General features: G+C 63.3%; 2 protein-coding genes across 3 annotated transcripts; one reads left to right on the forward strand and one right to left on the reverse strand.

The window, feature by feature from the left end:
* Positions 1–135: 135 nt before the first annotated feature.
* On the forward strand, positions 136–3,587 carry PEF1 (penta-EF-hand domain containing 1). 2 transcript variants are annotated; one of them, XM_071453567.1, is made up of 5 exons: positions 136–236; positions 829–994; positions 1,536–1,694; positions 2,144–2,287; positions 2,783–3,587. In XM_071453567.1, the coding sequence occupies exons 1-5, from the start codon at positions 219–221 to the stop codon at positions 3,010–3,012; spliced, it is 717 nt and encodes a 238-aa protein (XP_071309668.1). In that variant the 5' UTR covers positions 136–218; the 3' UTR covers positions 3,013–3,587. The 2 variants fall into 2 exon arrangements, with proteins under 2 accessions (XP_071309668.1, XP_071309669.1); XM_071453568.1 differs by having other exon boundaries at positions 1,539–1,694.
* Positions 3,588–5,492: 1,905 nt separating this feature from the next.
* On the reverse strand, positions 5,493–14,329 carry TINAGL1 (tubulointerstitial nephritis antigen like 1). Its single transcript, XM_071453555.1, has 12 exons — positions 13,946–14,329; positions 12,992–13,314; positions 12,279–12,342; positions 10,734–10,826; positions 10,538–10,652; positions 9,519–9,642; positions 9,197–9,347; positions 8,516–8,699; positions 8,193–8,238; positions 7,640–7,763; positions 6,701–6,746; positions 5,493–6,596 (listed from the first exon to the last, which is right to left on the reverse strand). Exons 1-12 carry the CDS (start codon positions 14,281–14,283, stop codon positions 6,456–6,458), a joined length of 1,749 nt encoding a protein of 582 aa, XP_071309656.1. The 5' UTR covers positions 14,284–14,329; the 3' UTR covers positions 5,493–6,455.
* Positions 14,330–15,245: the final 916 nt, after the last annotated feature.

The following is a 15,245-nucleotide window of genomic DNA, read 5'->3' on the forward strand; positions in this document are numbered from 1 at the left end:
CCGCTCCTGGGTTCCTCCTGGCGCTATCCCCGCTCCCGGTGGGCCCCACCCCGCCCAGGCGCCGTTGCCGCTTTAAGGCCTCCCTCGGGCGCGCGCTTCCCGCGCGTCACCGCTCTGCCTTCGCCCCGCCCAGGGGCGTGGTCACCGGCAACCGTAGCCAATGTGTGCGTGGCGGTTGTGTGACGTCATCTAGGCGTGGCCGGGGCGGAAGACCCGCTATGGCGTACCCGGGGCAGGTGCGGGACCGGGACGGGGACCGGGACCGGGACCGGGATCGGGACCGGGATCGGGATCGGGATCGGGATCGGGATCGGGACCGGGACCGGGACCGGGACCGGGAGCGGCGGCGGGGAACGGGAACTGGGACCGGGACCGGAGGAGTGGGAGGGGCGGCAGGGACCCCGACCGGGACCGGGGGCAGGGAATGGGGACCGGGGAGCGGAACCGGAGGGGCAGCGGAGAGTGGGACCGGGGAGAGGGACCGGAACCCGGAGCGACGCCGGGAACCAGGGACCAGGGATTGGGACTGTGACCGGGACTGGGACTGTGACCGGGATCGGGAGTGTGATCGGGACCGTGACGGCGATCCGGACTGTGACCGGGATTGGGACCGTGACCGCAATCGGGATCGGGGTCGGGACCGTGACCGGGATCGGGATCGGGACCGGGATGTGACCAGGGCGGGGTTCGGACCGGGGGCTGGTCCGGAGGTCGGACCGGGGGAGGCGCGCAGGGTCTCCAGGGTGAGCGACACCAGCTCCGTCCCCGCGCCCATCCCGGTGCCCGGTGTCCGGTGCCCGCCTCACACCGGCTCTGTCCCCTCCCCAGGGCTACCCCGGCGCAGGACAGCCCCCCCCGGTCGGGCCCTACCCCGGGGCTCCCTACGGCGGGGGGCCACCCCCGGGACCCTACGGGCACCCCCCGCCCGGGGGTCCCTACGGCGGCCCCTACGGCGGTCCCCAGCCCGGGCCCTACGGCGGGCCGGCCCCGGGAGGTGAGTGCGGGGGTCTCCGGTACCGGGACAAGGCGGGGAGTGATGGGGTTCCCAGCCCGGTGCGGGGTCGGGGGGCTGGGGAGTCCCCACCCCGTGCCCGGGTGGGGGTTGAGGGGGTCCCCAGCTCAGCAGAAGCCACCACGAGGATGAAATTGGGTGTCCCGGTTTATTATTTTGAAATCCTGGAGGAGGAGGAGAGGGAGGAGAAGGAAGGGGAGGAGGAAAAAGAAAAAGGAGAGGAAGAGGAAGTGCCAGGCAGCCCTAAAACTTTCACCCCACACCAATCTCCCGGCGCTGCCGGCTTTGTGGGGCAGCACCGTGGCTCCCTGTCCACCCCAGAGCTCCACCAGGCTCCGGTTCCCAGCCCATTCCCGGCTCCAGCTGCTCCGTGCCCATCCCAGCCCTTCCTGCCCCGTTCTCCCGGGGAATTTTACCGGGCTGTAAATCCCGTGGGAGGAGAAGCTCTGCCCGGCCCTGGGAGCCACCCCCACCCGTGGCCTGTCCGAGGGGAAGGTGACAGCTCCGATGGCCTCTCCCCAAGCAGGGAATGCCCCCCCAGGGGTGGATCCCGAGGCGTTTTCCTGGTTCCAGACGGTGGATACGGATCACAGCGGGTTCATCTCCGTCAAGGAGCTGAAACAGGCTCTGGTCAACAACAACTGGTCCTCGTTCAACGATGAGACCTGTCTGCTCATGATCAGTGAGTTTGGGATCTCCTTCCCCTCTTCTCATCTGGTTTGGTTGGATTTGGGGTGAAGCCCATCCTGGCAGAATTCTCCTTTTTCCCTGGGTATCGTTCCTGGCTGGAGCCAGGCAAACCAAGCAGTTCCCAGTGGTGCAGGACACAGGTGAAGGGCCCAAAATCCTGCTTGGGAAAGGAAATCCCAGCTCTGCACAAGCCCCAGATCCCAGAAAAACAGGGAGGAAAGGGAGGAAAGCCCAAAAAATGCAGAGATTCACCCAAAGCTTGCCCAAACCTCAGCTTTTGATGCCGATTCTTACCAGCCTTGGGGCTTGAATGGTCCTGGACGATTGCAGTCCTGGCGAGGGGGATTTTTGGGATCAGAGCAGGATTCCAGGGAGCCACGGCGTGGATCCCGAGCTCCCTGGAAGTTTCTGCAGCTTTTCCACTCCCTCCTCCCTGCCCAGACATGTTTGACAAGACGCGGTCGGGGCGCATCGACGTCTACGGCTTCTCCGCCCTGCTGCGCTTCATCCAGCAGTGGAGGAGCCTCTTCCAGCAGTATGACCGGGACCAGTCCGGCTCCATCAGCTTCAGCGAGCTCCAGCAAGGTGGGAGAGGGGCACAGCCACCAGCCTGGCCCCTCCAGGCCCTCCCCATAAGCACTGCCAGGCTCTGTTCCCAGCTGGGAACTGGAATTCCTGCTGGAGTGGTCCCTGCAGCCAGGCTGGAGGGCTCTGAGGTCCTGGGAGGTTTCCTTGGGAATTGTCCACGGGATAAACCAGGAGCTTCTCAGGGGACAGGAGGTGATGAGCTGCAGCAGGGGTGGGGCACAAAGTTCCTTCAGGAAGTTCAGAATTCCCCCTTAACGATGAGTGGCTGGAGCCTGGTTTTTGGGGAGGAGCCCTTGGGTGTGTGTGAAAGGGAAAAATGCCTGGAATTTGTGGCTTGATTCCTCTGGAGAGCCCTGCCTGTGCACACCCTGAGTGGGAAGTGTGGGAAGGGTGGTGGGAGTGGGAGATGGGGTGTGTGGGGCACGGGGCAGGAGGACACAGCCACTCCCTCTCCATTTGGGAAGGTTGAATCCGAGTTTTTCTTCCTCCCAGCTTTCTCCCAGATGGGCTACAACCTGAGCCCCCAGTTCAGCCAGCTGCTGCTGGCCCGGTACGCCCAGCGTTCCCCCAATCCCAGTGTCCAACTGGACCGGTTCATCCACATCTGCATGCAGCTGCAGAGCCTCACCGACGCCTTCCGGGAGAAGGACACGGCCATGGTGGGGAACGTCCGCCTCAGCTACGAGGATTTCCTCGCCATGGTGGTGACACGGATGCTCTGACGTCCCCACTCCAAAGGCTGGCGACTCTGGAGCTCTCCAGAAGCTTCAGCCGTCCTCATCTTCGCTGTTGGATGATGCTGAGCCCCTCTGAGAGCTCCCCCCGGGGCCAAATTTCCGGCTTGATCCACCCCAAATCCTGCTGGGGTTTTTCCTGGCTCGGATTCCTTGTGTCCGTTTTGTGGGAGTCAGGGTGAATCCCACGCCAAACTGGGACGGCCAAAGCAGCTTAGATCCCATGCCAACCCCAAATTCCAGCTTCATCCCGAGGTGCCTGCAGCAGAACATCCCCGTTTCGGGGAGGAAGAGCTGAGCCTTGGGTCTGGAAGCAGCAGGAAAAGGGGAAAAGTGAGGACAAAGCTCCTTCCTTCCCTCCCTGAGTACCCTGGGAGCGCATCCCACCCTGGGGATGCTTTCCTGGGGGTCTCATCCCTGTTTTTCCAGGGGCTGCTGGAATGGGATGTGCTGCTGCAGCCCCATGGGATCGCCCCCTCGCTGTTGCCAATCCTGAAGCCAAATCCAGACAAAGTTCAGAGCTCAGTTTTTCCAGCTTTGGAATAAAATGTGTTCTGCTCCGAGTGCTCTGTGGTCTCTGTGTCCAGGGGGGGCTCCAGGGGACGTCAGGTGCCTCCTGTCCCCTGTGGTGGCACCAGGGGAGACGTCCCATTCCCTAAAATCAATTCTTAGGAGTTTCATGTCCAAATATAGAAAATAAAGAATCGGGGGAGGCTCCAGAGGCACAGAAAAATCCCATCAATGCCGGAGTTTTCTTCCCGAGTGATGAGCCTGGAATTTACCCTGAGGAATCTCCAAGAGATGAAAAGTCCAAAGGTCTGAGATGAGCAGGAGGAGCCCAGGCTCGGTGTTTTCTGTGACCTCGGTGTTTTCCAGCCCCGGGCAGGACTGGCTGTTCCCAACCATCCCCGAGCATTCCAAGGATATTTTCCCCTGAGCATTTCCAATATTTCTGTTGAGTCAGAGCTCAGCCCTGCTTGGGCTTGAGGCAGAGGGGTTGTAAATACATATAAATATATTTATATGTACACATATATTTATAAAAGTATAAATATCTATTTCATAGATGTATGTTATATATTTTATACATGCATATATGTATTTTTAATATATTTTATGTGCTATATATACATATATAAATTACATATATGTAAAATATATATAAAATACATATATTTAAAAATACATACCTGCATTATATATATGTATATATATTTACATATAAACACACATACAGTATATATACACTGGTGTACATATAAATACATAGACACACACGGTTTGTATATAATATATTAAATATATTATAAATTATATATAATATATATTATATTTTATATATTATATAATATACATAATATATATTATATACTATATCCTATGTTATACATAATATATAATACATAATATATTATATATTATATATTTTATATTATGTATATTATAACTGTGTTATTACATGTGCATATATACACATATAAAAATATATACAGGGTGGGTTTTTTTGCATATATACAAATATACAGGTATATATACACACAGAGAGATGTATATATATAGACATTGATACATATATCTAGATATATATTGATATATATATATAGATATACAAGGGGTAGTGTTCACGTCTGAACACAAACAGCCACCTGTATATATATAGATATATATATATATATAGATATATATATAGATATATATATATATAGATATATATATATATAGATATATATATAAATATATAGATATATCTATACACATCTGTATCTCTATCTATACATAATAGAGATATTTTTTCATATTTTAAAATATATAAATATATAAATATATAAATATATAATATATAAATATATAAATATATAAATATATAAATATATACGCGCCCATCCCTGCAGTTGCACGCAGCCACCACCAGGTGGCACCGCCCTCCACCCTCTGAGTGTCCCCTGCGGGGGGACCCGGGGGTGACCGAGGGAGGGGACGCGGACAGGGACAGGGACCGCCAGCAAAACGGGCCTTTGGAACAGGCGACAACAGCTCCAGCGCCACCCCAGGGAGGGCGCGGGGTGGCTGCGGGGACACGGGAGCTGTGGGGACAGTGGTGGCACTGTGGTGGCACTTGGGGTGGCACATTTCACTGTGGTGGCACTTGCAGCTGGCATTTGGCCGCCCAGCTGCACGGTGGCTGTGGCGGCAATACCCGGCTGTGGTGGCACAGCTGGGTGCGGTGGCACAGCTGGCAGTGGTGTCATAGGTGGCAGCCATGGTGACATAGGTGGCGGCCGTGGTGGCCCGAGTGGCCGCGCGTGGCCAGCGCTGGCCGCGGTGACCGGAGCGGCGGGGCCGGAAGGTGGACAATGAGCGGGGCCTTATCTCACCCCCCCAGCCCTTCCCGAGGCCACGCTGGGCCCCCACGCGGGGGTGACAGGGGCCACGTGTCCCCCTCAGAGCACTGAGTGCACCCTCTGCGCTCTGAGGCTTCCATAACTTTATTTACAAACAATAAAAAGCAAAATAAATACAAAAAAAATTGTCTTAAAAGTACAGCCCTTGGGTTGGGGGGGAGGGGGCTGTGCTGGCTGCGTGGACCCCATTTGTGCCCCCCAGGACACGGGGACACCATGGGGCTGAGCCCTCCCTTGTCCCTGCTGTCCCCCAGGGGGGTGGCAGGGCCATAGCACCATAGGGACGGGCTGGGGGGGACGGTGGGGACCCCATCCTGGCGACACCCAGCCCCGGGGGCTCAGGGGACCCCCGCCACGGGGTTATTTCACCCCCAAACTCCAGCGCTGCCCTGCTGGGGGGAGCTGCTGGGGCCAGGACGGGAAGGGCAGGAATATGGGAGGGAAAAGGGGGGGGAAATCCCACAGCCGGGATTGGGGAGGGGGTGCAGCTGCCTTTGAAGAGCCCCCGGCCACCACCGCAGCCCAGCCGAGCCCCGGGGCAGGGGGGATTAGCGGGCAAATCCCATGGGAGACGGGAGCAGCCCCCGGGGCACCCCCCTCGCACGCCCCACTGCCCCCAGCCGCTGTGTCAGCACGGCGGGGACACGCAGCCCCCTCCGGGGGACACGGGGGACAGCGCCAGTCCTGGCCAGGGGACAGCGCCAGCCCCTCCAGGGGACAGGGACAGCCCCCTCCAGGGGACAGGGACAGCGCCAGCCCCTCCAGGGGACAGGGATAGCCTCCTCCAGGGGACAGCGCCAGCCCCTCCAGGGGACACGGAGGACACGCAGCCCCCTCCAGGGGACACGGGGGACAGCGCCAGCCCCCTCCAGGGGACAGGGACAGCGCCAGCCCTGGCCAGGGGACAGGGACAGCACCAGCCCCCTCCAGGGGACACGGGGGACACGCAGCCCCCGCCAGGGGACACGGGGGACAGCCCAGTGTCCCCTGTGGGCGGGGCCGCGCTGGGGACATCGGGGCGGGGGGGGCTCACTTGTGGGGCATGTCCTCCATGCTGACGCGGCCCCAAACCCCCACCACGAAAGTCTCCACCTCGCACTCGTTGACGCCGCGGGCGATGCGAAAGTGGCCGCCCTCGCCCCACGCCGTGCCCCACGAGTTGGCCGCCGTCTGCAGAGGGGACAGGGGACACGGTCAGAGCGGTGACACCCCCGCCAAGCATGGGTGCAGGGAATGGCAGCGCCTCCGTGGCTGAGCGTCCCCCCCAAACTCACCCAGTATTTTTGGGTCTGGCCATCAGGGAGCTGCTCCTCTCCCCACCTGCAGAGGGACAGGACAGTGAGGGGGGTCCCCAAGCACCCCCAGACTGTGGGGTCCCCAAGATCCCCCAGACCATGGAGTCCCCCACAAGCATCCCCAGACTGTGGGGTCCCCCCAAGCACCTTCAGACCATGAGGTCCCCCCCAAGCACCCCCAAACTGGTGGGGAGGATTCCCAAGCACCCCCAGACTTTGGGGTCCCCCCAAGCTCCCCCAGACTTTGGGGTCCCCCCACCCAGAACTGTGGTGGGTTTGGGGCACGGGGGGGCTGACCCTGCTCATTTCCTGCTCCCGGCACCTCCCCAGGGCCAGGCCGAGGTTGGGACATCCGCTCCCGGAATAGGGGCAGGAATCTTTAACCACAGCAGGAGGAAGGAAACAGCACAGGGCAGATCCATCCCCTGCCCGGGGTCTGCACCTCCAGACCCCCCCTTTTCAAGGGTGCTGAGCATCACACTCGTGTCCCTTGTGCCACCATTCCCACCCCTGCTCCCTTTCCCAGCTCGGGGACACCCAAAGGGAACATTTTGCCACCCTGAATGGGATAGGATGGGATAGGAAAGTTGTGGGGTGGGATGGGAAGGGAGTGGGATGGGACAGGACAGGATGGGATGGGGCAGGAAGATACGGGACAAGATGAAATGGGAATGGGACAGAATCAGATGGGATGGGATGGGTTAGAGACAGGATGGGGCAGGACGATATGTGACAAGATGAAATGGGAATGGAAGAGAATTGGATGGGGTGGAACACAAAGGAGTGGGGATGGGATGGGATGGGATGGGATGGGATGGGATGGGATGGGATGGGATGGGATGGGGTGGGAAGGGGTGGGAAGGGGTGGGAAGGGGTGGGAAGGGGTGGCTCACCCCCCTGTGAGCCCCCCAGACCTACCCAGTGATTTTCACCGAGTGGGTCCCGTGCCTCTGGTGCTTCGGCCCCTTCCCCTCGGCCACGGGCGTGTGCCGATAGATCCCGCTCTTGTACATGAAGAAATCCTCGTGCACCTCCAGGATGGCTGTGGGGATGGCCAGAGGGTTTGGGGACACTGCCCCTGTCCCGAGGGAAGGGGATCTGTGTCCCCGTGGGCACAGAGGGGTGTGGGGGCATCGAATTCCAAACGGGAGGGGAGGCAGCAGCTGGAGCCTCCCCGGGGCCATGCAGAAACACTCCCAGGAGGTTTCAAAAAGCACAAATAAAGTTTAAACAAACGCAGCTGCCAAGGCGGTGATTAAATCTCAGGAGTTAATGAGCAACCCAGTGCCCGCCGGGGTGGGCAGCGTGACGGGCACTGGGGCAGCCCCGCCCGGGCACGCAGGGGGAGCAGCTCAGGGGGGTTCTGGCTGCCACCACAGCTCCCCCAGCACGGACAGAGCCGTTTCCCCCTCCTACTTTGTCCCCCCGACCTTTTGGGGTGCACAGAGAGGTGCCCCTGCCTCCCCCATACCTTGCACGGGGCCGTTCTCCAGCAGCTCCTTCATGATCTCCTTCTCCTGCAAGCACAAAACAGGGTGGCACCGGGTGGCACCGGGTGGCACCGGGTGGCAGCGAGGCCGGGACCCCCGGCACTGCCCTCCCCAGCCCCGGGGATGCAGCAGAGCAGCTCCAGCACCCACAGGCGGCTGCTGGGGAGGAGCCGCTCCCCGCGGGCTCCGCAGCGGGGTTTTCCCAGCCGCATTCCCAGCCTCGGTTCTCCCAGGTAAAGCAGCCCGAGCCAAGCCCCCTCCCGCTCCCGAGGGCTCCCGCTCCGCCCCCGGGCCCGGCGCTCACGCTGGAGGAGAGGCGGTAGGCGGGGGTGGACTGGTAGATCTCGTTGGAGTGGGTGCGGGGGTTGGGGCAGCGCGCTGTCGCCTGTCGCTTGCCCCGGCCCGTGGAGCGGCTGTGCATCATGCAGGGCGGCGCCGCGGGCTGGCTCTGCTGGCTCGTGAACGGGTAGCACTCGTCTGTCACCACCCTGGGATGCAGGAGGGGAAGGAGCGGCTCCATCCCTGTCCCAAACCCCACTGTCCATCCCCATCCCAAACCCCACTGTCCGTCCTGCCCTGGCAGCCTCATTCCCCAGCTGTCCAAGGCACAGGATGAGCACGGGGATCTCTTGGGCTCTCCCCAGGTGACCAGAGCCCCAAACTCCCTTTATCCCAGAGCAGCCCCTGTCCCCCATCCCATCCCATCCCATCCCATCCCATCCCATTCCCATTTCATCTTGTCCCATATCACCCTGCCCCATCCCATCCCATCCCATCCCATCCCATCCCATCCCATCCCATCCCATCCCACAACTCTCCTGTCCCATCCTATCCCATTCCATCCTGTTTGGTGCCATCCCCTCCAGTCCCATCCCATTCCCAGCCCATCCTGTACTATCCCCTCTTATTCTCTCCTATTCCCATTTCAGCTTGTCCCACCCCATTATCCCATTATCCCACCCCATTATCCCATTACCCCACTCACCCCCTCCTGCGCAGGTACCACCAGGCTCCGTCCAGGCGCCCCCCACTGCAGCCGCGCTGGTTTCGGGTGTCACAGGACAGGAGATTTTGGGGGGACAGCGCGGGGGTCATGTGGCCCATGGAGTGGATGGAGATGCGGTCCGAGGCCACGGCTGGGGAGGAGCCGCGGCTCAGGGGGAGGCGGCTCCGTCCCTGTCCCCGCTGTCCCCACTGTCCCCAGAGCTAAGAGGGACGTGGCTCTGCCCCTGTTCCCGCTGTTCCCGCAGGTCAAGGGGAGGTGGCTCTGCCCCTGTCCCCGCTGTCCCCGCCCCGCCGCCCCTCACCGGCCGTGGAGAAGGCCCAGGAGCCGGCGCAGTTCCCCTGGTCCAGGGGCTCGTGGATCATCCCGGGCCACTTCTCAGCAGCGTTGAAGTGACGCGGCAGCACCTCATTGGAGTCCATGTTCATCTGCGGGGCAGAGATGGGGGGCTCAGCTCACCGGGACCCCCCCAGCTCCTCCTGCCACCCAACCATCCTCTGAGATGGTCCCCAGCGAGCTTTAGTGTCCCCAGCCCCTGCTCCTCCTCCTGCCACCTCTGAGCAGTGTCCCCACCCAGTTTTGTGTCCCCCAGCCCCACTGTGGGAGCCCCTGTCCTCCTCCTGCCACCCCAGCCATCCCCTGAGATGGTCCCCAGTGAGCTCTAGTGTCCCCAGCCCCCTATGGGACCCCTCAGGACAGGGAGGTCACCCTGAGAGACAAAGATTTGGGTTCCCCGTTATCCCAGAAGGGCCACACCCCTCAATATCCCCTAAATTTGGGCTCCACATCCCCAGCAGCTCCTTAGAGAGCACCAGCACCCCATGTCCCATCCCAGAGCCCAGCAAGGCCCTCGGTGGCCGCCCCGAGGGTGACCCAGCCCCTCAGGGTGGCCTCTGGCCCTGCCTTTCCTCCCTGGAGCGGGGACAGAGCCCCCGCCCTGGCCTTCCTGGGGAGGACACGGCCGCAGCTGCCCGCAGGAAACGCCTCTAAAATTAAACCTCGGGCTCCAGAGCGTGGGGCTGGGGGTGCACCAAGCCCTGCCAGCACCCCGGGGACCCCCGGCGGGTGCCCAGCCCGGGTTTGGGTGCGGGCAGAGGCAAAGAGAGGCGGCTGTGCTGAGTCAGCAGCGGCGGGGCCGGCGTTCCGATGGGAAACCAGCGCGGAGGAGAGGGGGAAAAAACAACACTGGCAGCCCGGGGATTGTCCGGGGGAATTTGCTGAGCTGCTGTCTCCAAACACGAGGGCTGCCCTGCCTGCCCCCCTGCTCTGGGAGCCCCTTCGCAGCCGTGGGCGTGCCTCAGTTTCCCCCCCGGGGGCACTCACGTGCATCTCGTTCATGTTCATGACGGTGGGAGAGGGACGGAAGGTGCCCAGGCGGTGCCGGATCCCGTCCTCCAGGGTCATCCCCCAGAACTGGCTGTAGTTGGCGGCTCTCCAGCTGCGCGGGGAGCGGGGACACGGCTCAGGGGTCACCCCGAAAAGCACCGAGGGGTGCAGCATCCCTGTGCCCGCTCCTTACCCGTAACTGCCCCTGTTGACGGCATCGATGAGCTCCCCATCCATCAGGCAGGCGTGGTCCTCGCACTGCCACTGCCCGCCGGGCCCGCAGGTGCTGCAGAGGGGACAGGCGGCGAGAAATGATGTCCCCAGGGTGACCGGGGGGACACTGGGTGGGCGCTGCCCCTCCCAAACTGGCTGCTTCTGTTAGGGGTCACCAGAGCCTGGCACCTCACAGCGGGGTGAAGCTGTGGGCAGCCCTCTGGGTGACACTGAGTGGCCTCTGGGTGACACTGAGTGGCTCTGGGTGGCCCTGGGAGCTGCCCCAGCCCCCGCAGGAGCCCCGAGGGCAGCCAGGCCATGGGACAGAAAACCTGAAAAGCTGCCAGGGCTGTAGACATCAGAGAGGGGCTTGGACAGCAGCCCGGGGCTGGGGGTCGGGGCTGGCTGTCCCCATGGGTGACCCACAGTGACCAGGGCACCCCATGGGGACAGCTGGGCCAAGGGGGGGGCTCTGGGGGTGTGGTGGGTCCCCAGGGGAGCCCCGGGCTGTGCTCCCCCCGTGCACTGAGCAATGCTTGGCATGCTCAGATCCCGGCACATTTCCCTTTTATGGAGCTGAGCGAGGCCGTGTCCCGCCAGACCCCCCCATCCCGATCCCGGGGCAGCACCTGGATTCCAGCCTTCCCCCATCCATCCCTGAGCGCTCCCGGTGCTCTGGGTGACACCTGGGGGCTTGGGAGCACCTCAGGGTGCCACACACACCCTGTGTCACCCCGCCATGGGTTTTGTCCCCTGGTACCCCCCAATGGGACCCCAGCAGGGACAGGGGTGGGGGTGACACTGCAGAAATTCCTCTTCTCCCGGCACCAAGTGTGGGGAAGGAGGGTTTGGGAGGGTTAGGGTGGGAAGAGATGGGTCAGAGATGCTCCCCCAGCAGCAGAGAGGTGACATCCACCTGTGTGGCTTGGGGACATTCCCAGGGGAACGGGGACCTCCTCCATCCCTGAGTGCTCCGTGCCACGATCCCGGATAAACTCCCCAGAGCTGCGGGGAGGCTCGGGCTGGCTTTTCACCCGCAGCCCCAGCGCACACACACATGTTCCCACACGTGCCCCTGCCCACGCCCCAGACGCTGCCTTTGATTTCCGCTTATCTGCAGCAGCATCGCCCCTCGGGCTGCAATCCTCGTCTCCAATCCCCCACCTCCGCATGCCAGCAATACCAGTACAGGAACAGCAGAATTCCCAGTTAACCCCGAGCTCCGGGAGCGCCCGGCAGGAGGCACAGCTGGCACGGAACCCCGGTCAGGCTTGGGCAAGCTGGGCTGGGACCAGCGTGGCCAAAACGCCCCTTGGGCAGCGCCGGGGCGAGCGGCTCCCACGCAGGCGTGCGCTGGAACCCGGGAGAGGCTCAAGGCCCTTTTTGGCTCCGGATTTGTTGGAGCAAAGGCATTTTGGCAGCAGCTCCCGCCACCCAGCTCGGGCCTCGCTCGCTGAGGTTTACGGGAGCATGACACCTTCCTCTGGTGACATGCTGGTGACATGCCACAGGTGCCCGCACTCACCACAGGTTGCAGTTCTCCCGGTACGTGGCTCCCGTGGGATAATTGTGTCCGGCACGGGCACAGCCTGCAGGGGAATGGGAGAGCCCCTGGTGAGTGCTCGGGGTCCCACCAGCCCCCCAAATTCCCCCAAATTTCCGGGGGGGGGCAAACCAAAGGGAAAATCAACGCTGTTCTTAAATCCAGGCTGCACCTTGGCACCCCAAAGTTCTGCTGGGGGTCCGTGGGTGCAGGGCGGCAGCCTGGCTCGGCGCCGGGAGGGTTAAATGCGCTCAGCCTGGCGGGACAGGGGATAAAGGGGCCGGTTGTGCCCGGGAGCTGGCTCTGCTCCGCTGCTGGGACTTCTGAGACTGCCTTGTGCTGGGAGCCGGGGGCTGCCCGTGCCCCCAGCTGCCGGCAGGGTTAAGCCAGGGCCAGCATCTGCCTGCCCCAGACGTGACCGGGCAAGCTGGGGTGGTGTCCCCTCGTGTCCCCCTTTGTCCCTGCTCTGCCTGCGGGCACTGATGGGAACGGGCTCTGGGATCACCGGCCGCTCCCACACCTCTTTTTGAGGGAATCTGTCCCCATCCCGGACACTCTGTAGGAGCTCCCACAGCTCCGAGGGCTCTGGGGCAGCTCTGCAGCGAGGGCAGGACCGCGGGGTGCCGCATCCATCACCCCGAGGAGCAGCAGCAGCAGCACCCCAGGGCTGAACCCCAGCACCTGGGTGCACTCACCGGGGGCTTTGGGGAAAGGGGCTGGAATTCCCAGGCAGTACTCCCAGAAGTCGGGGCAGCAGTCGGACACGGTGCGGTTGCAGAAGAGGTCGCAGTAGCAGAGGGTGTCGTGGTAGGGCACGGTGCAGCCGTCGTCGCGGCCGTGGCAGCACACGTCCCCGCGCTGGCAGTAGGAGCCGCCCGCGTCGTAGACGCCGTGCTGGTACAAACCGGGACCCAGCTCCCGGCGGGCGCGGACCCGCGAGGACAGGGCCACCCGGGCCACCTGGGCCACCAGCCAGAGGCACAGCAAGGCCCGCATGTCCCCGCTCATGTCCCCACACCTGCGGAGGGACGGCGGTGAGGGCACGGCGGGGTGGGCGTCGCTCCCACCCTGCCCTCCCCAGGCTCCTCAGGGCATTCCGGTTTTGTAACTGCCCTTGTGACCACGCAGCTCAAGCTCCAAAACAGCCTTTCCTTCACCCATTCCTCCACCACCGGCTCCAAAACCAAACCCCCACGGGAAGGGGCTCCCTGGACACTCGGGGCGCTGCCCGGGGCCGTCCCCAACGCCACCCCCAATCCCCACCGCGGGCAGAGCCATGAGCTGCCAAATCTCACCCCGCGGGCTTCGGGGAGTGATGGGGGACCCCAAAAAGGGGCGGTGGGGACAATCCGGGGGCACACGGGGAAGGACCCCCTCCTGCCGCCTCCGTCCCGCCGCCGTGCAGCCTGGGGGCTCCCGGGACCCCGATAAAGCGGAGAAGGTGACCCAAAACCCCACGGGGACCCCAAGGGTGGCACCCCCCTCCCCGTTCCCGGCCGTACCTGCCGCGCCCGCCGCGCAGAGACCCCGGCAGAGGAGCGGAGGGTCCGGTGCTGGATCCCTCACGGAACTCATGGGGCGGGACCCCCGTTCTCCTCCTGTCTGGCACCCCCCCAGCCCCACCGCGTCCCCCGGAGCCCGTGCCGTACCTGCCGCTCCCGCCGCTGCCGCCGCCCCGCGCCCGCCGCCGGCCCCGCCGCTCCTTATAGCCGCGCCCCGGCCGGGGGGAGCGGGGAGGCGCCGAGACAGCCGCGACCGGCCCGGGGCGGAGCGCAGCGGGGCGGGGGTCGGGCCTGGGGCTGCAGAGAGGAGCCCCGAACCTGTGGCCCGCTCTGTCCCCGCGGGGCCGGGGTGTCCCCGGTTCCTCATCCCCTCCTCCCGGTGCCCCCCGGCAGTGCCCTCGCCAAATGGGGGGGGGGTCCCGGCTATCGGGGCAGCCCCCCCTGCTTCGTGCAGGGCCGGGAGCTGTCCTGGGGAGCTTCCCCATTGCCCAGGTGTGCGCAGAGGAGGGGAGGGGGCTGCATTCCTGCCCCTTCCAGGGGTCCAGCTGTGACGGGGACACCCCAGGCCAGCCCAGGGCACGGGGCTGGTGTCACTTGGGTCCATCAGCGCCCAGCCTCGCCCTCAGGGACCACAACAGGGGGGCTGTTGGCCACCCCCGCGGCTCCAGCACCTGCTGCGGGACCTCGGCCGCCCACGCGGGGCTCCGGCTGTCCCCGCCCGGCCGGGAGCGTCTCCAAAGGATTCCTCGAGGATGCCTCACGGCAGCCAGGACGGGAGCACCGCGGCGTTCCCCGGGCGGCCACGGGCCAGGGGCTCCGGGGGGATGCCGCGGCCAGGGTGGGCTTCAGGCCGGGCCAAGTGGGGAGCACCGAATCCCGCCGGGCACGGGGGCTGCCTGCTCCCCAGGGTGCTCTGGGCGCCTGCACCGGGGTCCTGTGGAGCCCCCTCGGCAGGGAGCCCCTGTTCCAAGCGCTCTTGGAAGGGCCTTTTCCTGTGAGCGCGTCCTTGGGCAGCGCACGCAACGCGGAGCTGGAGCTGCGCAGGAAGGAACTGAGTCCAGCCCAGTCCGTCTCCAGCATGACTGGACTCGCAGGAATCCACAGTGAGTCACGAATTCCCCCAAGACCCCCGGAGAACAAAGCAAAGCCACTGGCACAAAGGACATCCCCGGCCGCTGCTCTGTGTCCTTGTGCCCCCGCCAGCTCCCTGACAGCTCAGAGACGCCGCGGGAGCAGCTGAGCGTTCCCGTAACAACCCTGTCCCCCTGCCAGCTGATAAGAGAGAGGCGCAGAGCGGAGGCGGCAGCGGCGACGGTCCAAGTGTTTGGAGCATCCCCTCACCCCGTTCCTGCGGCTGGGCTCCGGCGGGACGCGGCCAGCTGGCCCTGCCAGGTCACAGCTCGCTCTCTGTGTCACTCTGCGCGTCCCCCCGGCGGGGAGTGGCAGC

The sequence above is a fragment of the Agelaius tricolor genome, unplaced genomic scaffold (genome assembly GCF_023055355.1).
Source record: "Agelaius tricolor isolate 1412-34295 unplaced genomic scaffold, bAgeTri1.0.p SCAF_36, whole genome shotgun sequence".
Classification (NCBI taxonomy): Eukaryota; Metazoa; Chordata; class Aves; order Passeriformes; family Icteridae; genus Agelaius; species Agelaius tricolor.

Excerpts from the sequence above, each read along its gene's own strand:
- PEF1 (XM_071453567.1), top strand. Across the intron at positions 1,695-2,143 it reads GACCTGTCTGCTCATGATCA|ACATGTTTGACAAGACGCGG; the intron begins GTGAGTTTGGGA and ends CTCCCTGCCCAG. Across the intron at positions 2,288-2,782 it reads CTTCAGCGAGCTCCAGCAAG|CTTTCTCCCAGATGGGCTAC; the intron begins GTGGGAGAGGGG and ends TCTTCCTCCCAG.
- TINAGL1 (XM_071453555.1), bottom strand. The coding sequence starts at position 14,283 with ATGGGGAAGCTCCCCAGGACAGCTCCCGGCCCTGCACGAAGCAGGGGG. Across the intron at positions 10,653-10,733 it reads GTCAACAGGGGCAGTTACGG|CTGGAGAGCCGCCAACTACA; the intron begins GTAAGGAGCGGG and ends CTCCCCGCGCAG. Across the intron at positions 6,597-6,700 it reads GCCAGACCCAAAAATACTGG|ACGGCGGCCAACTCGTGGGG; the intron begins GTGAGTTTGGGG and ends TCCCCTCTGCAG.